At 39.5% G+C, this 25,106-nt stretch overlaps 2 protein-coding genes across 2 annotated transcripts in view; both read right to left on the bottom strand.

Annotated features, from left to right (window-relative positions):
• The window catches only part of LOC124157197 (ATP-citrate synthase), a 75,486-nt gene extending 71,456 nt beyond the window's left edge, over positions 1 to 4,030 (bottom strand). The window contains exon 1 of the mRNA XM_046531739.1: positions 3,632 to 4,030. The gene's annotated coding sequence lies outside the window, so the exon portion shown is untranslated. The remainder of the gene's footprint in view (positions 1 to 3,631) is intronic.
• Positions 3,336 to 23,428, bottom strand: LOC124157200 (serine/threonine-protein kinase 16). Its single transcript, XM_046531742.1, has 6 exons — positions 23,077 to 23,428; positions 22,766 to 23,006; positions 12,286 to 12,490; positions 11,360 to 11,514; positions 4,265 to 4,399; positions 3,336 to 4,190 (listed from the first exon to the last, which is right to left on the bottom strand). The coding sequence occupies exons 1-6, from the start codon at positions 23,184 to 23,186 to the stop codon at positions 4,074 to 4,076; spliced, it is 963 nt and encodes a 320-aa protein (XP_046387698.1). The 5' UTR covers positions 23,187 to 23,428; the 3' UTR covers positions 3,336 to 4,073.
• Between the last annotated feature and the right edge of the window lie 1,678 nt (positions 23,429 to 25,106).

Genomic DNA, 25,106 nt, shown 5'->3' with positions numbered 1-25,106 from the left:
TGCTCATTACCAGTGCAGTGGCTTCGCTACCTTCTCCCATTCGTCTATCCTTCGAGTTGCGAAATTAAAATCTAAGTCCCTAATTCCTAGCACAAGTTTCTGAGGAAACTATCTTTTGGCAAATTTTACATCAATTTCTTCCTTCCATTTCAACGGGCCCCGAGTTTCACGACTACTGTACCCAGTGCCGTCCACAACGGACCCCAAAGAGCATCCCCCTTAAAATAGCAACCGTGGAGTACCGCCTTGACTCGCTTACCTACGCTAATGCATCGATATCCTCAAAATCCTGAAAACTCGGGGGTCCACGGCAAGTAACTAAGTTCTCCATTATCACAGCGGTTACCAAAATCCTTCCCCTAGTAAATCCATCCGGCGAGTTTTCCTGAAGAACACCTTAATCCACTAGGCCGCTAGCAATATGTAAGTTCATCACCACAATTCGAACAGTTTTTTCTTCATACAGTTTCGCTTTACCCAGCAGAAATACTAACCTCAAATGTATAATCGCTATCCAACCAACCCTAAGCAGATCACAAGTGGAGCACCAGTAAATAATTTGGGCATGAAGTAACACAGGATTAAAGTCTTGTATAAACTGCATATATATAACTGCAGTTACTCTAACTAGGCTAAGAGATTCAGAGGTAACAAGAATCATGAGAAGCGCAAGCTACCAAGTAAGGGGACTCCATTACTGTACTATTCTACACCAAAAGCTACTGCAATATTCATGCTACCTAGCAACAGGAGTGTCTAACTTTCACCCGCGAATTCATTACTTACGCATTCGATCTCGCTAAGGTATTACACGGTAAGTTGGTAAAGTCTACTTTACCCACCGCGCGATTGCTCTTGATGTGGACATAATCAATTGCCATCCATTCCGTTTCTTCAAATCTATTTCGCATTCAGGTATTCATATTTCCCATTGAGGAGGCCGTCACTTAGCCCGAGAAATCAAACGGATTTTTTTACTAATGAACAAAGAACAACTGAAAAATTGACACGAAGGGATAAAGATCCCACGCTAAATTATAATTAAGCATGAGATCCTTCGTTTATAATAATTATTTTCTTGCCGCCGCACACCCCCACCAGATTTTGAATCGCAAAGAGAGTGAAATTTATTCTCTTTATTATAAATATTATTTGGCATCTTTCTGGGCCAACTCGAACCGAACCGCGACGATTTTTGCCGCGGAGTGCCCATGCAGGCCCACCTTTTCTTAGGGCGCTGGACGGCCATAGCCTGAGGTCGCCAGCACTATGCAGGGCGAGGACTACCGGGTGTGTGGACTATAACAAACGGATTTTGAAATTTTAATTATTACCCTCTTGAGACTGAATCGAATATTACCAGCTTGAATTACATTAATTTTAATAATCATTGTCTTTACTCAAGACAGTTTTAATTATGCTTTTAAATGAAAGATCACTGAAATCAAGATAATAGCTCAATATTGGTATTCTGAAGGTAAAGTTTGTCAGTTTCGGAACAGGAGTGCGCCAAAGATTTCCGGGCTGGAGGGCGCACAGGGATACGTACCGGTGTCCCGGCAGCCCAGTACGCGCCTGTGCCCATGGGCTTCTACCGCCTTTGAACACATGACCCTTAGATCTTTAAGCAACTATATACTAAGCCACCACGCCCCCCTCACTTCCGCAAGTCTTCTAAAATCACCACTTCACTACCTGAGTATTTGCATTTGAAATAAAATGATACGGCCAAAGCCATCAAAAGCATGTACGACTTAGCAGCCTTGAACTGCTGGAAGGACTTGAAGTTCGAGTCACCTCATGATATCGAGTGATAGCTAAAAATCATAAAATTTATCAATACCTCTCGGTGACAGAAACTTTCCAGTTTTTCCTCCAGATAACATGTGACGTTAAAGAAAGATAGTACTAACCAAACTATGAACAACAGCGGCCAAACATTATTTTAAAAAATGGTAACATGAAAATGTAAAAGCTCTTTCTGCAAAAATAAGGACAATGCTTTTGATGACAAATTGGAGGAATCGGTCTTATTTAAGAGAAAAAAATGGATGAAGAACTGTCACCATGATAAGCCATTTCCATAGATATGGATGTAATTATAACTGCAATTAGGGGCCTCAATTCTCCTGCTCTAGGTTCTTATAATGACCGTACAGTCCTATAGGGATCAATAAGGTCCCGACCAGCTAAACTTAAAATTTCATTGCCAAAATGAGAAATTATAGTGTCTCATTGAATTCCAGAGATTTTCTAAATATTGATCATTATCGCAAGTTATGGACCGAACACTTCATCTCTGACCATTATGAAATGATAACTTCCGGTGATTAATACAATTAATGATTACGTAGGAAGAAATGCACAACAGCCTTCATTCTACTAATTGTGTAATCAATCAAAACGAAAAAAAAATAATCATCGCTACCCGAACCCTTCCGTAAAGGCAATCACTCAAGACGTGCTAGGCACTTGTAGGTACGCAAGATAATAGCATGTGATTTCTAATTATGTAAAATAATTTCCGGTATTGTTTTAAACACTGACAACAGAACAAAATTAATCATTGAAACTTTTAACAAGACTTCCGCTGTGCAAATAAAAATAACAAGCAAAAAATGCGAAAAACTTCGACAATAACGACAGTATAAGTAAATGAATTGCAGTTTCATACAAGGCACACTTAGGTAAGGTTGATAAGGGCGAAAATTATAACAAAAAGAAAATGCGAAGCATATACACACTTCATAATGACACTCAGGTCCAAGTAAGAGCATTTAGTCATAAGGCCTCAACGATAAAAATCATATACAAAACAATTCCATTACTCATAAAATCGTAGGACTATTTAAAATATATTTCACAAATTTTGAATCGGCAGTGTACTGTTCACACCCCATCATACTGAATTCGCAATCTCAGAATAACGTTTAATGACGTCAAACAAAGGTGGCGTGAGACAAATTTCATTGGCCCCGAAAGGAAAGCTCAGCATCCTCGAATCACCGGTACATCGTATGATCTCCCGCTACTCGAAGCGAATAGCAAAGAAAATATTGCTTCGTGTACGTCGCAATTCGCCACTTCTTAAAAAGCACAGCAATAATTTAATTCATTCGGCTAACCCTGGGAAACGGCTTCTAGCAAATATTTCACTTCACTTCGATGGATTGCACTTGCATCAATGGAAATTTGGATAAAAAGCCACCGCAATGTAATAAAACGAAACACAAGTTTACAAATAACAATAAGACTAAACACCAGCCACACACGAATCCATCCCGGTACTTACAAAGGTTTGCCGACTCACAACTAGCTAAAATGACAAGTACTCGTACAATGGAATGTATATTACATTGATGTTTGTAGATCAATAAATATCATAATTACATGTTTAGTTAAATCAGTAATTCCGAAGTTGTAACAGCATAGAAACACACATAAATGATGTACAACACACCGTTTAGTCCGATTACAAAGAAATCACCAAAATGTTATAGGACAATATGCGAGAACTGCATCCACCCATCACACGTTCAGAAAACATAACCTTTAAGTGTCAATGCCCTGAATTGTCATTAACTATTCGAAAAATGGCGCAAGGACCCTATTTCAAATTAATCTCTCTTACCTTAAAACTTGAAACAAAAGACGAATCAAGGCTGCTGCTTCCAATAGATATTGAATCTGGGCACAATTTGAACGTTTATAACACACAACGTCTCACATTCGTGGCAGCTTATGTCGAAAGTTTAAAATATTGTTGAGCTGTACAGAAAATGCATGCAGCCAGCGGCTACGACAACTAAGACTCGACAGTTGACGAACGTTTATCTCCCATTGGTTCTCATGCGATCACTTGATCGCGAAGCCGCTCATTTCATTTCCAAAAACAACTACCGCTATTCCTATTTACAATGAAATATCTGCAACCTAACCAATTCTTCGAGATATGAAACGCTTAAGAATTATCACATATCGATACTTTATAAAGCTATTATTCTTTTTTGACGGAATTTCACTCAGGTGCCCGAGGTGACAGAAATTTACACAGGATCTTGGGATGTTTGGTTTTAAACTCTGTTCTCTAATTTCACCAAAACCATTTCCGTTCTCTCTATAACCTTTTGAATGAATGGTCTTTGGGATGGATTAACGTTCAGCATGAACATGATCAAATCCTTGATATCCTGTAAAAAAAAACAAAAAACAATTACATGTAATTCACAAGGTAGAAACTTAGTTTTTGTGGTCATCAACCCACCTCACTGTAGACTGAATTTTCTGGAAACACTACATTTCCACTAATCACAGCAAGTGCAACACTATCTCCTCTTTCATAAACTGCATCAAATGGAGACTTGTAGTGACACATAGCATACAGAATACATCCAAGAGACTGAAATAAAAATAATTTCATGATTAATGAAATACACATCCCCCTGGAGTTGAGGAGGGAAATTTTGCTGCACTCCACCAAAATAAAAGCTCCCATCAACTTCAATAGGCACAACAAACCTGTACACCACAGTCACATCTTTAAGGCCTTAAAGTCCACACAGTCACTTGCAGTGGTGCTGTCCTGGGACAGTACCACTGCAAGTGACTGTGTGGACTTTAAGGCCTTAAAGATGCAAGTTAGGTGACTGAGTTCATATTCCTACTCACATTACCATACATCAGCGGTTCCCAGCCTTTTCTTCCTCCCGTACCCCTCCTGTATGTATATATGTAATTAATATTGTGACCCCAAAAATGTAACGTGCATATTTTATTACATAATTTCAATACTGGTAGGTGCCACTTTTAGTTATAAATGATTGTATAAATAGAAACTTTGTTTTAAATACCCCATATAATATGTATATACATATTTCCTGGTTATGACTTACTGCACCCCACTGTTGCCAGACACTATTAGGGAGGGTAGCACCCACCATTTTCGATTATTTTCGGTACATCCAGACTGGTTCGATGCATAGTCCCAAGGGGTACGTGTACCACCGCTTGGGAACCACTGCCATAAATCAATCAGGGGTCAGTAAAACAAAACATGTATGATCAGTAAAATGAAACAGTCATGTACGGTCAATAAAACAAAACCACTGCCATAAATCAATCAGGGGTCAGTAAAAAGACACATGTATGTAAATGTGAGTTTTACGAGAGTCCCCGATTTCACTTAATACCTAGGCAAATTAATGCTTGTCATAAGGTAACAATAGTATAGGACTTAAACTAACAAGGGGAGACCACGAAAGTTGCTCCGCCTTTTTCAATGCCGTATTTTTTATGGCCTTCGGAATGGTGAACACATCCCTGAACTAGTAGTGGTTCCGTTGAATGGGCCTTAGTTTGGCTGTAATTAATTAATTTTCATGTGGTACTTTTCACAAGCCGCGTATAGTTTCATGATATCGCACCTTACGTCAGGAGAGACAGGTGGGGTAGCGGTTAGCGATTACGGCTACCACCCGGGGGACCAGGGTTCAAGGCTTCGTGATGGCTTTATATTTTCTTGTCTCCATTGTGATCACACGGCGTCATCTTTTACATTAATTTTAATTGCGACAAGCATAGACATAAGACTATTTTTTATCACCATAATGACGTTTAGGTATTTAAGCAGTGTCATTTTCAACGCGGAGAAGTGAAGGCTCCACTTTCTACTCAAAAACATAACGAAAGATTAACGGGGGGCTAAAGCAGTGGCTTTTTTTGGAAGACATGACATTTGTTGGCGCATATTTTGTTATTATATTGGAAGGGCTACGGAAGATTTTGGGAAGCGGCGAGCACAAGACACATTGGTGTAATTGTTGCTTTTAACCCTCTAGTGGGCGCGACTGTTATTTCTTCACAACCGGGCGAATGGCGTACTTTTCCCATGTTATGTGCATATATGATAATACTCGATTTTTGTTAAAATTAATCTTTATTTGTAGAAATTAGTAAAATCTTGTACATTTATAGGTGATACAGATATAAAGGTACAGAGGTGGTATACGGCCGGTCGCCCGGCGTAATTTATACGCCACGTGTGACGGGTTCCTCTTGCTGATCTAAAAAAAATTAGCTACAATACCTCGAACTTTGAAAACTCGCAATATAGACAGTCAAAGTACATTGTAGGAATACACGAGACCATTCTAGCCCAGAATGTACATACGATGTTGAAATCCTTGGCTTTCGAAGATTGACGTATTTTATACGCCACCACGTCCGGTCCAGGGTCATAAACTTTTATTTCATCCTATTTATTAATGGAAATTATATTTCGGAATGGTTCTTTTAGCACATAGGTACTGTGTAAGTAAACTCCCTTTGGAGTAAAGTGAATTACAAGTGTTCGAGAGATATGGCATTTTATATTCGTTTTGTGTTCTTATTAATTATGTCTGTACGCATGTTGTTGGTCGCCGCGAGCCTATAATGCCATGTGCTCTTGCAAGAGTGGTTTCCATTTTTAATATGGAAGTTGATCAGTATAAGCAATGAAGAAATTAACAATTTGGCACACACCAACCCTTGCTAGTGTAGTCGTCGTATCTCCGTGTTTGAAATGACACTGCTTAAATACCTAAACGTCATTATGGTGATAAAAAAATAGTCTCAGCTCTATGCTTGTCGCAATTAAAATTAATGAAAAAGTTGAGGCCGTGCGATCTAAATGGAGACAAGAAAATATAAAGCCATCACAGAGCCTTGAACCCTGATCCTCCGAGTGGTAGCCGTAAACGCTAACCACTACCCCACCTGTCTCTCCTGACGTGAGGTGCGATATCATGAAACTATACGCGGCTTGTGAAAAGTACCGCATGAAAATTAATTAATTACAGCCAAACTAAGGCCCATTCAACGGAACCACTACTAGTTCAGGGATGTGTTCACCATTCCGAAGGCCATAAAAAATACGGCATTGAAAAAGGCGGAGCAACTTTCGTGGTCTCCCCTTGTAAGATGGGAAAGTCACAAAAGCAGACTCGAAGAATTACTTTTGATGCTGCTAAGCAAAATTAAAATTATACATAAATATTCACAAGACCACACAATGGCAAATGAGGGTTATAATTTGCGATGGAAAGATGGGGGCTCTACGAAACACTAGCTGCCATGAAGGGTTTGTCAGACGCAATGAACATGACTTGCTATGGTCTTGCAACTTAATTACAGAGGGGTCGAGAGGGGGATGTCCCGAATGCGACCCCATAATAACACCACATAAAGGCATTAAAGGTAAAAAAGCAGATACATTTTCATTCCTAATAAAATTCACTCCTACAAGAGAAGCATAATTATTCCATAAATGACCTTGGTAAAGCTTAGATGACTGAAGCTGCTTGTGCATGACCTCAACTAACAGGACTTAATTGGTGTGTTTTTGTTACAGATATGTCTGATGCATTTACTATGCTTGCAGAAATATGTGAGGAGCCATTAACAACTAATAAGTGTACTGAATAAAAACATTAACTTTTTTGTTCCCAAAGATAAAGTCCTACAAACAAGTTTTGCCAGTATTCAAACATCCTTGAACACAGAAAGAGCTTAGGATTAATATATATACGAAGAAACAATTTAAAGAGCACAGCTGGCACCTCCACTTAGGGTAACCAGAGATTTCTGCGACAGTAAAACACTGCAATATACGCAAAAATCCCATTAACCTTGATGGAAGAAGACTAGCACATTTACTACGGGATTGACATGGTTATTTTGTAGGTGGTCTCTAATGGTTGGTGGAACTTCATTTTTTGGGACATTCATGAATAAACTTTTGATATCAAAGGAGATCAGTTTGGCATTGTGTGGTACTTTTACATCCTTGATTCTCTCAATTAAGTCTAATGAATTTTTTATGCCATACTTTGGGATGAATTTCGTGTAATCTTTGATCAGGTGGTTCAGTTTTGCTGCTAGTTTATGTGTAGGTGTAGGAGTATTTGAGATCACTGGCCGGACTGGGAAGTTAGCTTTGTGTAATTTGATCAAACCATACAACCGGGACGGGAGAGGATTTTTTTGCAATAGCCAAATCTTTTCTTTGTAGCTGAACAATCCGTCGCTCCTGTGGATCACGTCGTGGGTTTCCTTTTGGAATGAACTCGTGGGATCTTTGTGTAGAAGTTTGAATTAGTTGCCTCTAATGAAATCTAGACACTTATCGACATAAACATTTCTATCCAATATTGGATATACATGCCTCAATCAAAACTACTTCCAATTTGATAATAATTATTATCAACAATTAGAAGGACTTGCCATCGGATCACCCCTTTCAACCCTGCTCGCAGAAATGTTTCTGGATAATTTTGAGTCAAAATTATTTGATTCGAATCACGTTCTAATTAAACATGTTAACTATTGGTACAGATACGTGGACGACGTGCTATGCTGTTGGACCGGCACCACAAGGCAGTTAGAACGATTTTTCACATTTATTAATTCCCAGAACAGCAATATTAAATTTACTATGGAAGTAGGAAATAATTCAATTAATTATCTAGATTTAAACATTCAACTAAATGAAGGAATACATCTCTTTGATATTTACCGAAAACCCACCTCCACTGACGTTACCATTCCCGTGGACTCATGCCACCCCTACCAACGCAAGACAGCAGCGTTCCATTCCTTAATCAATAGACTCATAAAAATTCCTCTCAATGCACAGAATTACAATAAGGAATGGAATATCATTCAGCACATTGCAAAGGTTAATGGCTATCAACCAGCAGTAATTGATAACATCCTCAATAAAATGCGGAAGAAACAGGCCTTATCAATGGTGTCCTCTCTCTCCCCCATCAACACTCCAAAAAATTGGTGCAGGATTCCCTTCCTAGGAAAAATTTCTCATTCTGTTACCTCCTGCTTCCCGAAAGAAAAATACAGAATTGCCTATTACACCCCCTCAACTCTCAAAACATTGTAGCCCAACTGCAAAGATCGTTTCCCACCAGAAAGAAGTGGAATTTACTGCCTAAAGTGCGACGATTGTGGTATGAAATACATCAGCAGAACGGAGAGAAGTGTTAACATCAGAGTGAGTGAGCATCGCAACTGCTTCAAAAAGAAGAAAGATAAATCCAACTTCGCCAATCATTTATTACATGACAAACACAAAAGTGATTTCAAGCCGGACATCCTACACTCAGAAGGAAACAGGAGGAGACTCGATGCCCTGGAAACGTTGGAGATTATACAACATTTAAAGAGCAACACCCCCCATGCCAACGAACAAGTGTTCCCCTCCCACTCCCCTCTCTTTTCCATCCCCATCAATGATCTCCTACAGTGACAACCTTTAAATTTTCAAGTGCCTATCCACCTGTGTGCCGTTAAAATTTCCAAGAACGAATACTACGCAGTGCTTTTACCAAAATTCCCCCAGTGACCCATGTCCTTCGGGGAAATCATTAACCCATACCAGCACCTTCCACAGCCGGACTCAACGGCCTTCCATAGATTATTGTGATTTAGAAAACTCAATGTACCCCGCTAATCCTCTCTTTCTTCCCCAACACCGCCACCTTCTTTAGCTCTCGTCTCCTCACCCACTTTAACCTTGCCCTCCCCTGGCTGGTCAGATACCTATCCTCACAGGAAAAACCCTGTGAGGATAGATGTCCTCACTGTCACTTGTGTACTTTCTGTATAAATGTATGATGCATGCAAGATCAGTCACCTGACGATGTAACCAAGTTACGAAACCCGGGTCGTACCCATAATTAAATAACAGTGAACCTTACAAAGTTTTATTTCCTTACTTCCAATATGGAGAGGTTTCACAAAGTAAAGCCTGAAGTTATTTATAAAATTCGAAGAATCAAGCGAGATGGAGTGGAATTGATTCATAATAAAACACTGACTTGCAATTTTGCACAAAAATTAAATTTTTGTGGAAAATTGCAAGTCAGTGTTTCATCCTGAAGTTATTAGTTAGAAATATTTTAGCTGTATACATTCCATTAATTTTACAGTAATGTTAAAAACTGCACAGCATTGTTCATAAAAAAATAAACAAAAAATTAGTGAAGGCAATACATCTGGTTCGCAAAATCAATTTTAATCTTCTCATAATTTGGGTAGGGGAGATAAAGAATGAAATCGTGTATAAAATACAGAAAAGGGAAGGGTCTAAGGCATCATAAATCGTCAACTCACGACATAATTGTAGATGATTTCTGAAAATAGAGGCATAGAGTTAAGCAATTTTAAACCTCAAACTCAGGGGTTAAATCAAATAAGCACACCAATACCCACTTCGATGATGCTGCACAGTTACCCTATAAATCTAAAAAATATGTGTCTCCTTATCAAGATGGTCTTCAAAAGGCAAGGGTTCAATGCCAATGTAATTTGATTAATACTCTTTCCTTCACCACCAGAAGTTCTCTGTCGTATACATAATATGCTAAGAACTTTAGAGCAGTGTTATTTTTACCTGAGATGGTAAAAGAATTTCCCCCCCCCCCCCCCCCCCCCCCCCGGTATTTAAGCGTGGAATGAAGAAGGATTTCCATTCAAGTGGCACCTTACCACACATAAACCCTTAAAGTTTGACACTCTGCCCCTCCTCATTTTCCCTCGCCTCTACTTCTGCTTCCCCGTACACCTCCTACTCCACTTACTACATGTTATTTCAAAGTCACTATGTACATACTTAAGTTTCTCAAGCATTGTTAGTGTGCCTCAAGCTAGCTCTGAGAGGTGGGTCTTCGATAGCAGCCCTTCACTTTTGTGAGAGACTGTTAATGTATCAAGTGTTCAGAATTCCCCCTTGGACGAGGCATAGTTGTATGATATGTGATGGTGATTTCATAGCTGGCAAGAATTCACATGGATTCTCCTCATCTGATAAATCATGCAGTTTTGCACAAGAGCACACCACATAAATTGTGCACTGTGCAACAAACAGCACCAACCCTCACATCAAAAGTTTTTCTCACTGTTCAAGCAGATCACTCAACCTTCCTATGGAATATCATTAAATATAAATTGTTAAGTGCACTGTCAATGGCCTCCACGGACAATGTTGCGAGAAGACAATGGTCTTCATACGGTAAGTGTTCTGCCAGGGTGATTGATTAATTCTCCTAGAGGAATAAGAGGCTTATGAACATCATCTTTCACCAATGAGTAAGTAAATATTACATTTCCATACATTTCATCATGAGAGTGGGGGTGAGGAGAGAATAGTAGTGGGGGTAATGGATGGGGGTGCAACACGTAGCTGATCTTCTGTACCAGCAGCCACTGGTAAAAACTCCATGGAGTAACAAACTGAGCCTGGCAATTGCAATTGAAGTTATTCTGAATCAAATGGATAAATAAAATTTTAAAAGCCTATACACACCCAAATATCAGTCCTTTCATCGATTGTGGAATGTGTTTCAACAGTAAAGAGTTCTGGAGCTCTATATGGCATTGAGCACCTTTCTCCAGCTGTATCTTGAAGGGTCTGTGCCTCTCCACTGCCACCAATTTTTACTCTTGCTGGTGCCATGGATCCTTGTAATTTCATAGAAAACAGGGAAAGTAAGAGACATGACTGGAAGCTGTACTCCAAATATCTCAACAAAACATCAGAAGAAGCAACAATTAATTAATAAGCAAGATAATGATCAAGTAATTGAAATAAAAATTATAATTAATGTTTGGGTTGATGATGAAGATTCATAATTGCCAAAGTTTTCCCTCATTTGTGGTACAAAATTTCCTGTTTCTCTTGAGGATTTAAAAAAATTTACTTTATTTTATGGGTATTATATTATGAATGAAGGACACTTCTGCAGTAGCTCCATATTTAAAGTAACTCCATAGAAAAAAAAATTTACCAGCAGAAATAAGGAAAAACCTAAATTTCCAAAAGAATATTTCAATTTATTTATTATTATGTCCAATAGTAAACAAATTGGCTTGAGCAAAACAAGTAATAAATGGGAAGCCAAAAGCAATTGGGTAAAAAACAAGAAAAAAACTTTAACGATCTTTATTGAAACCACAGGTGAGTTGTGACAGCTGAGATTTCCTCATCAATAATTGGAATTTCCTCAGAATTCTTGCCGAGTATTTTAGCTTTTTTCACCTTTAGGCTAGAGAGTCTAGTATTCCAGATTCAACAAAGACAATTAGTTACCTGTTTACAAAGTTTACAATTTTTCATGAGTTTTCCCAAAAGAATCTTTTTTGCCAGAGTTTTCCATCGTCACCAGAATAGTGGCAACCAGGAGGTATGCATTCACGAGAAAATTGTAGCAAATAAAAATAGTTACAACTTACCTAAATCCATTATAACAGGAGTGTAATCCTCCTTCAAAAGAATATTTGCTGTCTTGAGATCCCTATGTGCAAGAGGAGTAGGTGCAGCTTCGTGCATAGCTTGAACTCCTTTGCATATTTGGAGAAACATGGTCAATAGAGGAATGCTTTCCATAGGCTCATTATTTTTGCATCTCCATTCAAGTTCCTGGGACAGAGTTCCTCTCTGAAATGTCAACAAAATGCATCTGCTCAGCATTAGAAGGACTGGGATTTCTTATGAACTAGGCCAATACCTAGGTATCTGTGCCATCACATCTGTGTCAGGTATGTGCCTCCACCCACACACCCATGACGCAGTCGTCTCTACTACCTATCTCTTGGCAATAATTATAAGGTAAAATCTATAGGAAATGATCAAGTAATATACAAATCATCAATTTGTAATCCTCCCCCACAAATTGCCAAAGAGCAAAGGGAACAGGGGATCACCCAGAGGTCTCAAATTTTTTTGGACTTATTTTTGATCAGTTCCACCTTTTTTTCACAAGGCAGGGTGTTCACCTCCTACTTTTAGCCCAAAGGAAGGCCAATATAAATTAACAAAAATAAATTTTTATGACATCAAGAATTTTTTTAAAGCAAAGAGGAAGTATAAGGGTTACTTCTATGTCAAATGAATGTTCGTAGTCATTGTTTAGCAGCATCAGGGTTTTCATACATTGGTATTCCAGTGTGTACAAGGTTCATCCTGTCTTACTCTCACCTCTTCACATTCGGCCAACTTTTTGGGATGGATATATGGAAAATAAACTTATTTCTTCACAGTCAAGGGAAGGCAATAGTGTACAACATGCTCCAGTTTTTTAGCGGGACTCACTTAATAATTTTCTCAAAATTTGAACCCAAACCCCGCACACCCCACCCGACTCCCTTTCTTTCTGAAGCACTATATAAGGTCCTCCCAACATTTCATTTATTATGTCCCTCAAAAATGGCCTAAAGTGCTGAAACCGGTTGGGAATAAAAATTCGTGAGGAAATTACAAAGTGCGACTCTTTTCTTTAACATCTGACAACGCTCAGAAGTTTTTAAATGCCCATTTCTGTATCACCATTATAGCACTCAACCATTGCTCTACAACGGCCCTTGAAAATGGTCAAAATAAGGAGTCCAAGCAGGAAGTGAAAAGGATAGGAAGGGGTTAATCTGTTCACCCAAGGAGGTAGCCACAGTTCCCATCCTTTCTAATGAGCTATAAGCGTTTTTGAGATATTCTTTCATTTCCATTCATGGGCGTACCCAGCGAGGGGCAGCTGCTGCGTATGCCCTCCTGAGCGTAGAGGGGAAGTAAATCTTAGCGGGATTGGTGTTATTTCTCTGCTATTTCTCACTAAGTTCCTTCAAATTTCTCAGTTTGTGTTGAAATGTTTCATCAAATTCCTTCATATGTCTCAGCTTGACCAGAAATGTCTCATCAAATTCTTTAAAATTTCTCAGGTTGACAAGGGAATTATTCATAAAATTCTTAAGGCTGTTTTACACGGGGCACGGAATTGCGCAGGTTAGAACTGCATTAATTTATAAAATGGCATGGAATTGCGTGAATGCATGAACGAAATTAGAACAGGGGCTATTTTGCTATCTCACGTCCACGCATTCTCACATGTGTTCTAGCAATTCACCGCTTTACACGACGCAATATTGACTGCGCCTTCGTACACATGTCAGATTGTGCAAGTGCGTGCCCCGTGTAAAACAGCCTTTACAACACTTGACAGCCAAACCAGATATGTTTCACAAAATTCCTTCAGACTTCTCATATATGCATTTCCTCCAGCTATCTCAGTGGGCAGTGGTGGATTTTCATGAGATACTCATGAGAAAAGTGTCCTATTTCTCATACTTTTCTCACAAACTATTTCTTGTGAATATCAGAGGATATTCTCAAGAAAATCTTTTTAATCCTGATATGGATTCCCTGCATCTTAGCGGTGCTCATGATTTTAAAAGTGGTGTAAAAATTTTGGGATTCCGATGGATCATTTTGAAATTTTCAGTAGTCTATTTTTTCTTCTTTCTTCGTCTACATATGTAATTTTGTTTGCATAATGTGGATAGTTTGCATTTTATTGGCCTCTAATGTCACGTCGTTGGATTAACGGCACCGCTGCAGTGCTGAGAATTTCATCATCGCTACGTCGGGGACTACACTCTCAATGCTAATGTCAAAGCAATTATGTTTCGTATGATATGCTATTATCTATTAATCATATTACCAAATAAGCGCGTGTAAGAGGCGCACCTTTTTTCCCAGCAAATGCAGCCGAAAATGGGGGTGCGCCTCTTACACAAACTTCTTATCTTCCCCTCCCCCCTTTGCCGGTCGCAAGTCCAAGGGGACCTGAGTGGCCTTGGTTTTCAGCGTGAGTCAGTCATCTGAAACCAAGGGTCAAAATCAAGCGGCAGGCAGGGGAGTTTCTCCCTTAGTCACGTATTTTTAAAATGCTCCTGTTTGCATTTATTGTAAGCATCGCGCCGTCACGTCAGTACCCCAGAGGTGAACATGGAAAAGATCACGCAGGGTGATTCGCTCCGGAGCGCGCGATAAATTTACTACCACAAGTGGGCATCCCGTGGCATTTATACTGCATATGGTACTCGCTTATCAAACGTAGAGAAACGCGTAGTTTTGAAGGACATGCCTGGTTAATAGTCAACATCTGTATTTCCGAGCAATTTCCATTATGCTGAGCACCTGATTTTTCAATAATCATCTTCAGGCACTAATATGAGGATTTTTGCAACTGAAAATTATATTGATGTCAAAACCTGCGGTTTAAAAAATTTGAACGAGTGTGTTCATTGGACTAAATGGTGGATAGAAGAAATCGGAAATTCTTCTAAATGTAAGTGAAGAGCGCTGAAGGAGAGGTCGAGGGGAAGGAGCGCGCTCCTTCCCCTCAGTATTTCAAGCTACGTGGCTATGAGCGAAGGAGCAAGGGAAGAACACGTCCGATCTTGCATGTGACGTCGTTGCCTTGAAAGCGAAGGGGCGAAGGCACAGCAATGTGATATACGCAGTTTGCGTTGCCTGAAGTTTCCAGTCCGTCTCGTCTTATTTGAATGCGATTATGCTACACTTGTTTCTTCCGAAATTGTGCTGTTTGGACTATGTTGAATATTAGTAGGCTTGTTTTAACTATAAATCTTTGTGTCAATCAGTTAGAGCTCAAAAAACTTAAATGCCGTCAGATATACGTCGCGTTAGGTCTCATTCTTTTTAGAACCACGTGCGTGTCATACAATTGCTGAAAGACATCGAGATATCTTCGAGCTCAGAAGGTGACTCACCTAATATTTGGCCTCCAGAAACTAGGAGAATTGAACCTGGTAGACCGAAAAAGCTCAGTTGGTAAGATGGGGTAGGGATGAAACACGTTTCCATTGTTCCCCTGTAACTTGATATTTTCCTGTGGGGTCTCGGAAAGGAAAAAAAAATGGCAGAGGCATTAGCTGATGGAGGTCCGAGTGAAGCTCCGTTAAATCTATGACATGGTTATTATCCTACGGCGCTGAGATTGCCCCGATTGTTGTCCAATCTCCTGGGAAGGTTCATGCTATGTGCCTGTCGTGTTTTGACTTAAAATTTTCCACGGCTGCAATTCTATTGCAATACTCGTGCGAGAGCTTCTAAACAAAATTGTTCGTGAGTAGGACTAGCATCGTAGAGCAACGGTGTATGCGAAGAGAGGATCGGAACTCTTTCTACTCCCTTTTATGCCGCTATTACCGCCGCAGTTATCAAAATTTTCTCTTTCAATTAGCGTTGAAAGAGGAAATTTCGATAACTGTCGAAATTCCAGGCATACGCCTGCAACACCGCACGATAGGATAAAAAAAATGACGCAAATTTTGTTTTCTTCATAGCTTCGATGCTCATAATAGGGGTGCGCCTCTTACACGTGTGTGCCTCTTACACACGCTTAAACGGTATTTAATTTTTTAAACCTTTAAACAAAATGAAATTGTTTAAGAAAAGGAAAATATTACAATACCAATTTTGCTTTCTCTTTTAACTAAGAACCATTACGTTTGCCTCGTTATAATGTTCATTGACAAAACTTCATCTTTTTGCAAGAATTATTCATAGAAACTCATGGATAGCGAAGGTTGTTTTTTCCATGGACTCCGACTTAGTTTTGCTTGGGCACCTTCTCTGCACTGCGTCCACGTACCTGCTGTGGTGATAGTCACCTTTGGACAAATCCCTGGAATACTATGTTTAGAATTACACCAAGCACCAATTTTAAGAAAATATTAACACAATTTGATATCCGAATTTGTAGAGTAATACTTCCCCACCGTCATGTGAATATTTCTCGTTGAATGAGTAACTGTAACTCACCAGGAGATTCAGAGGTTTCACCGACCACCATGAAGAAAATATCGCATGGTTACTGTTATATGTCTTGTACCTCTCATTCCAAATATTCCTTTGCAGCTGCGATAGTCTACACAAAATTACTGGCGTTTATATAATTACCAATGACGTTACAGTTTACCGTTGGGGTGAAATCAAGCTAACTACCTAACTAATTGTGTGATACAAAATAATTTCTTTTTCCTGACAATTAGTTCAGTACATAATTACAATGATAAAAATTGTTTCATGATGAATAAGTGAATAGACAATTTACCGTGAAGTGAAACTTTGTAAATATACTTCTAGTTTCTTTGAGTACTCAAATGCACAGAGATTTTATTCATCGGTTTTTTACTAGTCGTGAAGGGGTGAGTGAGGAGGAGAAAGGAGAAAAAATGCCAGGGAGATTATTTTGATGAGAAGGGGTAAAGATACATGGTAGTGTGTCGACTGCCAAGGATCAGGGAATACCCAGATCGTTAGGCCAGGTTAAGTGTAGAAAATCCTTATGGTCAAAAAGGTTGGAGGTGCAAGGAGGCAATTAGACACAAAAGACTGCTCTTTCTTTATTCTTCCATCGCCTCATGAGGGACAGGGAACACAAGCCTTGTCGAAATGCCCCGCTGTGGCCCTCCATTCATTCCAAGAAAGTCAAGCTCAGGTGGATCATTAGGGTGGAGAAAGGTTCAATCCTGTTTTTTGGTAGGAGGGAAGAAGGCGGTGAATGACGAATAAGGAAGCATAGTGGAAAGGTATGGATAGTCTCAGTGAAACGCTATGGAAAGAGAAGGTGAGGGAACTCCTCCCAACGTGAGGGCATTTTTGTCACCCCAGAACATTCTTCCATCAGTCCCTCATGCAGAGCTGGACGAAAGAAAATAGGTGCCTGTTCCTTCTTCCTTACCATCTATAACCCATACTTCTAAGTTATTTTTTTTGGATTTCCCACCAATCCAGGAGTAAAACCTCATCTGGTGCACTCCCACGCATCACATTTACCCGTCCATCTCTAAGGAAGCGTCCTCAGTGAGCGAATGGGACTCAGCTGTAGGAAAAAAATACCGGCTCTTCTAGCTCGGCATGGGTCGGTTGCCCCTATCCAGGTCATGGAAGTTTGTGATCATCCTATGTTGTAACTTGCTAGATTCCTTCCCCGTAAAGACCTTTAATGCACTGTTTTTGGATGATAAGGATAAATAAAATTTTTAAAACTTAAAAAATACATTGTATAATATTTCAATGGAACATCAACTTGGATAACTGGGGGTTTAATCAATTTCTAAACCCTTTATGTGCGGTGGGGCGATAAATTTGCTTTTGCCTCTCGGGCAAAAAGTGTGGCGGGCCGATATATCCCCTCTTATGTAGTACTATTATTTAATTTGGTATAACTTATTACATTGATATACAGTACACTCCCGATTATCCAGGCTAGTGATGGGGAGAGACGACACGAATACCGTATAAGCACGTGTAAGAGGCGCACCCCTATTTTGAGCATCGGAGCTAAAGAAAAAACTTTTTGGCATATTTTTATCCTATCGCGCAGTGTTGCAGACTTATGCCTGGACTTTCGACAGTCATCAAAATTACCACTTCCAATACTACTAATTCACATTGTCGTTTTTCAGCTAAATTTACACAATATGTATGGCGCTCGGAGATAAGTAGGTATTCACTTGTAGTCTTACCCTTAAGATGCTTACTAGGGACTGTCGGATCGCATACTTCAGATCCAAATATACACAAATAATGCCCTTCACCTTAATGTACTTTGGATCCAAATTCGTCGAAGAAATTGAATCTGAATCCAAAATTTTCAATCAATATTTTTGTGAATGCAACGTCACATAAGAGGGAGTAGAAAGAGTTCTGATCCTCTCTTTGCATTCGCCATTGCACTACATGCTTGCCCTACTCACCAACAATTTTTTTTTAAGTTCTCGTAAAGGTATTGCAATAGAATTTCAGCCGTAGAAAATTTTAAAGCAAAACATGACAGGCACATTTGCGTGAATCTTCCCAAGAGATTGAACAACAATCGGGGGAATCTCAGCGCCGTAAGAAAATAACCACGGCCTAGATTTCACAAAATCACCCCCGGCCCTCCATCAGTCGATGCTTCCGACATTTTTTTTCTTTCGGAGACTCCACGGACCATAAATCACTTGCCTCAAAGGAAAATATCAAGTTACGCGGGAACAATCGATACTTGTTACATCCCTACCCCGTCTCACCAACTGACCTTGCACGATCTCCTAGCTTCAATTCTCCCAGTTTCTGGAGGCCAAATGCTAGGTGAGTCACCTAATGAACCCGAAGATATCTCAATAGCTTTCAATAATTGTATGACATGCACAAGGATCAAAAAAGAAAGAGATCTAATGCGACGCATATCTGACAGAATTTAAGTTTTTTAAGCTCTAATTGATTGACACAAAGATTTATAGTTACAACAAGGCTACTAATATTCAAAATAGTCCAAACAGCGCAATTTCGGAAGAGGCATAGCATGAGCGCATTCAAACAAGACAAGACGGACTGGAAACTTCAGGCAACTCAAACTGCGTATATCACATTGCTGCGCCTTCGCCCGTTCGCTTTGAAGGCAACGACGCGACATCGCATGCAAGATCGGACGTGTTCTTCCCTTTCTCCTTCGCCCTCAGCCTCGTTACGTGAAAGAGGGAGGGAGCGCGCTCCTTCCCCTCTACCTCTCCTTCATCGTTCTTCACTTATAAGTACTTCCGATTTCTTCTATCCACCATTTAGTCCAACAATGTACACACTCGTTTGCACTTTTTAAGAGCAGGTTTTGACACCAATATAATTTTCAATCGCAATAACCCTTATATTAGCGTCTGAAGATGATTTTTGAAAAATCAGGCCCTTAGCGTAATGGAAATTACTCGGCAAGACAGATGTTGGCTATTGACCTGGTATTGTCCTTCAAACTGCGTGCTTCTCTACGTTTGATAAGCGATTACTATATGCAGTATAAATGCCGTGGTATGCCCACTTGTAGCAGTAAATTTAGCATGACCTCAGAGCAAAATACCCCGTGCGATCTTTTCCATGTTCACCTCTGAGGTACCGATGTGACGGCACGATGCTTACGTGTAGGAAACAGGAGCATTGTAATAAAACATCACCACGGGAGAAACTGCCCTGCCTCCCGCTTGTTTTTGACCTTGGTTTTTAGATGACTGACTCACGCAGAAAACCAAGGCCACTCAGTTCCTCTTGGGCTTGCGACCGGGGATAGGGAGGAGGGGAAGATAAGAAGTTTGTGTAAGAGGCGCACCCCCATTTTCGGCTGCAGTCTCTGGGAAAAAAGTTGCGTCTCTTACACGCGCTTATGCGGTAATCGGAAAACTCGGATAACCCAAAATTTCATTTTAATGTTTTTTAATGTTCATAATTTACGTAAAACAAACAATATATTATTATTTATGCTGCTATTCTGTTACTATAGAGTGCTTCCTGGACTCATTGAGAGCTTACTTCGCCAGTTCGCGATCTTTTTAGCGGTGATAACATGGTAGTACTCGTATTATTAATGCTCCATGCAAGGCCTAGTTTTGAAAACCACACATCCATGGCTGTGTGGTTTTCGAAACTGTGCGCTCAACATCAGAAACTACACTGTCAGGCACCACGCCACGTAGTCCCGTCTCGCACAAGTTGCAACTGCTGGCGACGTGTCACCGTGATCAAGGACCGCGGTCGCGCACTGCGAGGCTTGGAAAACCGGAACATGGTGATCCCGTGAATGCAGCTAGCATGTGATCGCTTCCGTTTTACGAAGAGGATTCTAACGCAAATAATAAGCCCGGTGTATCCTATCATTAATGCAGTAATTCCGATGATTTTGCGTCCGATTTTATTTTTTTTAAAGATCACGGAAAATATTGAGCGAGAGGGAAAATCATGCATGGATAATCCGCAACACGGATATACCGCAGCCAGATAATCGGGAGTCTGCTGTATTTTATTTCAGTAAACGTGAAAATATTCTGTCAATATTAACCAGTTTAAGCTCAATGGTTAAAAATAATGCAGATAGATATTTAATAAAATTGCTTAGTATTGTTTTTTTTCCTAGTTGCTACATTTTATGAAAATACCCTCTGCATTTCTCGCCAGTACCCCAGGGAGAAGGATAGCACTAAGAGGATTAATATTGTTACTAAGAGGAAATAAAAATCCTCCAAACACTCTTGGCTAGCATATAGTATCATATTTCAGTATATTAACTTATTTAGTCAATTGAAAATGATTTACACAATCATCATGAGATTGTGATGCACTGAAACGTTCAGTTTTGGCTGCTATACATAAGGAGGTTACTACTGAGAGATTTTTTAAAATCAATTACCTGAAATACTTTTCTTAATTTTTTACATCGCTACTATCAACTTAAAGTTATAATTTGATTGTTCTTTTTTAGGAAGTGGATACCAAAGTTTACCCTTCACAGTATTTTCGATCTGTTATAACAACTGTCAACATTTTTTAATATAAATTTATTTTATACACTCATTTTTATAAACTTATTTTTCATGAATATTAAATCAGGTAAAAAATTTGTCGATGAATAATTTTTTTATTGGAAAGGAAAAATATTTTTGCCCGTTATTTTCTTCCAGACAAAACAAATAAATAAGTGAAAGAACCAGGAGTGAGCTCTTTATCTAAGCATATTACAGCATGCCTATTGACATATGAAAAGGCCAATTTTAAGAAATAGTACTGGACAATGTCATTAAAAATATAATGAAAAGGTAATAAAAGAGAATGCATTCTCAACCTCTAACCCTTTCACTGCTGTGAACGTTCCTGGTACGTTCGCATGGCAGGCTGCTGTGAATGTACTTTTTCTTCCTCCCTGCCATGCGCTCAGCACTTTCGCTGAAGCACTCCGATGGGGCGCAAATCCGGGACCCTTTCCTCGACGAGCTTACTCTCGCAGGACCGTCTCTTCGACCCTCCGACCTGGGGGCCTCCCTCCCGCCAAGTGACCGCTCTGACTGCATTTTGAGAATCTATCAATCAATCTGATCATCAAAAAACGATTGTTTGCATTGCACTCCTTTCAATCAAGCAATCAAGTTTGTCTTTGAACCGTGTTTCTGCAATGAAAAATAAACGATTTTGTAAATGGCCATTTTCCGGTGGTCAACAGCCAGGTTTTTAGCAAAGTAACAAAATCGTTATTTTTCATCAAAGAAACACAGTTCAAAGAAGTAATTGATTGCTTGATTGGCAGGAGTGTGATGAAAGCAATCATTTTTTGATGATTGATACATAGATTTTCAATTGCAGCAAGAGTGGTCACTTTTGAGGGTGGACGACCCCCACACGGAGGGTCGAAGAGAGGGGCCAGGGAGGCTGAGCTCGTCGAGGAAATGGTCTCGGATTAGCGACCCTTCAGAGGGTGTACCACGCCCATCCTGGAAATACCTGATCCATGGCCCAACAAAGCGCATTTTAACCTTTTTGCCACATGCGAGGAGAAGGTTTTCGGAGATTGCACGGCAGTGAAAGGATTAATGCCCTGCAATGATTACATGAAATGCACATTCCAAAAATAAATCCTTAGGATGGTAATTGGCTCCGTTTTAGAAACATAAGCAGCAATGCCATTGAGCAGGTGGAAACCTGAACAGCCTTTCACAAGGGATACTTTATGCTAATGTGTATACTATTTGTTACTACTGAACAGTTCAAGTTTTTTATTTCTATTCCTTTAAAATATCAATTTATGGCATTTTCCCTAATAAATTTAGCTATGGAGCATCCATACCATTTGTGGATGGCCTTCCATATTTACATTTTAATGGAGCACAAAAACTCACCTTGAATTGAAGGCATATAATCGGCCACATTAAGAAATAATCGACTCCAGTCTGTTACTCTATGTTTCGTATATTATGTTTACTGATCTACTGGCATAAAGTTAGGAAAATCCTTGAACTCAAGATACCACAGATCGAATTCCATCACATAAATATTTACGAGCAATACCATTACAAGAATTTCTAATTAGAGATAATAATTAGATTTCATATCTACCGGATAATACGGAAGAAGGATGAGCACTTGGCTTGTAGAATCAAGAGTAACATCCATCACTGTAGAACCAGTAAGAGCAGCATCGATACACTCTAAAATATTCGGATGTTGAAATCTCCGATGATAGTCAACTTCCTGCAAGGCAAGCCGCTGATCTTCAGGCCCATGACATGTTATTCTTTTGAGAGCATAGGTGCGATGAGTATGAGCATCCTCAACAAGTTCCACGGTACTAAATCCTCTGTAAGAGAATAGATTCAATAAAATAGCCGTTTGTGTTTATTAGAAATGTCTTTTAGACGATAACTCACCCGTCCCCCAAATGGCTTTTAATATAGTACTTTCGACTGTTTATCATCACCGACTCTTTAGCGCACAGGCACCCCATTTTGAAGATCAAACTAAGGCCAAGGGTGTTCATGCTGCTGCTGCGCTATATCCTCATGATAGAATTACAAGGCAGTCTCCATTGGATCTCAAGCCAATTGTGGAAGGATTCACAGGCTTAGGTACACCAAGGATCGAAAAAATTTTGGGGTCAGCATTTTCGATGCTGACACACTTGACTTTGCTACAGCTAAGAAGCGAGATGACGATGATGACAACCTAGCTTTTCCAAGTTTTCCATGAAAATCTGGTATGACCGCCTTTAAGTGAGCGACGAAAAACAAGCGATGGGTCGATCATCTTCCAAGGCTGCAAACTTATAATTTTAACTACAGCCCTTTTTACGAGAAAGATAACAATAAATACATAATTTTTTTAAATTAAATTTTTTTTGAGAATTATTTGTACTCATATTCTTCAATATAGTTTATTTTGATTGTTTTTACTTTAATTTTCTTCAACAAATATTAATTTGTGTGTGGTCACACTGGTCACAAAATTTAAATACCTGGGAGCGGTAAATTCAATTTTTAAAAAATTGTGTTTCACAAAAACACAGCAAATAATTTGTAATTTTTTTTATATTTGAACCACAGAGCCTCGGATTAATAAGTATTAACATATAAAGTGTAATTATACATCCAGCTAAAAGACGGCTTACTTCATCCAATTCCGATATTGAGGCCACATTTCTTTGCATAAAATCCACTTGGACTGGATGTAGGCATTTTAAAACTTCAAATCCATGAATTTTCGAGCTTAGTTCCATTTTATTGTATGGCTTACACTATATATGATACAACTATTATAATGGCATTAGTGTAAATTTCAAACTTACCAAATGAATTGGAGTTGTTCCTCCAGGAGGAATCTGGTTCATTCATTTTCATGGCACCTTCAATATTATGTCGTATAGCGGTAGATCCTCCTGGCGTACCTAAGCGATATCTCTCCCTCACTCTTCCCTTATAAACACCAACCCTTCATTCTCCCTTCCTGTTTCTATTTTTATATATCATTCCAAATCTCTGAAATCGGAAGATATCCTCTGGGTGGTGCCACATAGTATTTATTTTACATGCACTACTACCGACAGCAGCACCTGTAACAAGACGATCAGAGGACCCTCTGCACCTTAAAATAATGGAACCTCGGGTTTGGCACCCTTAGCCATGAGTAGCATCCCTGATTCAATTTGAGAGAGACCCTCACCACTTGCGTGTAACAACACTGAAAATCTGTGGCAACGGTTGAACCAATTGAAACTATCGAAACTACAGATGATGATACGCTGTATCGAAACCGGTCGCAATATATTTTATTTTGTGAAACAGCTAAGTGTTTTCTTAACCTTTGTGTATCGAAACTACAGTCGCTGTAACATATTGCATGATAAACTTTTTAGGTTAATATTTAGAATTTTGTTTATTAGGTCACCAGGAGCAGGCCAAAACCCAGCTCTAAAAATTACATTGGAAAGCCACAGTTGTGATCAGCATTTTCAGAAATCTTGGGGTTTGCTTAATTGGAACATTAGACAATTTTTATATTCATAAAACATCATATTTCATGAAGTTCTGGTCTTAAAAGCTGGTCCAGTGGTAAGAAGTCTGGGCCATCTACAGAGGTTGAGATGATGCTAAAGCCTGCTGTTGACCCATACACTGATGTCCAGTTCCTCTGATTCTGGGTCATCAAGATGATCTGGAGCTTTTCGTCTGTCACATAGCATCATCTCATCTTTAATGATTTTCTGAATCCTGGTCACTATCAGTTGACTGCGTTTCCTGGCTCACCAGAGTCATATCAGTGGAGGAGCTCACCAATAGGTAGGTTATCCTTCGCTGAATTTTCCTAAGTTCTAGTGGACCTGAGTTTCAAGAAGTTGCAGCAGCATGAAGTATTTGTGCTCCTGGTCCCTCAATGAACTCGCTCACCAATAGGGTGGTTTCCA

Source organism: Ischnura elegans, chromosome 4 (assembly GCF_921293095.1).
Source record: "Ischnura elegans chromosome 4, ioIscEleg1.1, whole genome shotgun sequence".
NCBI lineage: Eukaryota > Metazoa > Arthropoda > Insecta > Odonata > Coenagrionidae > Ischnura > Ischnura elegans.
The sequence above is the reverse complement of the archived record's forward strand: the minus strand, read 5'-3'. Positions and strand labels throughout refer to the sequence as shown.

Bases quoted from the DNA above. Each gene is read 5' to 3' on its own strand.
- LOC124157200 (XM_046531742.1), bottom strand. From the start codon at position 23,186: ATGAACACCCTTGGCCTTAGTTTGATCTTCAAAATGGGGTGCCTGTGC. The intron at 11,515-12,285 runs GTAAGTTGTAAC...TGAAATTACAAG, and splicing joins TCCTGTTATAATGGATTTAG to GATCCATGGCACCAGCAAGA. The intron at 4,191-4,264 runs GTGGGTTGATGA...TTTTTTTTACAG, and splicing joins AAAATTCAGTCTACAGTGAG to GATATCAAGGATTTGATCAT.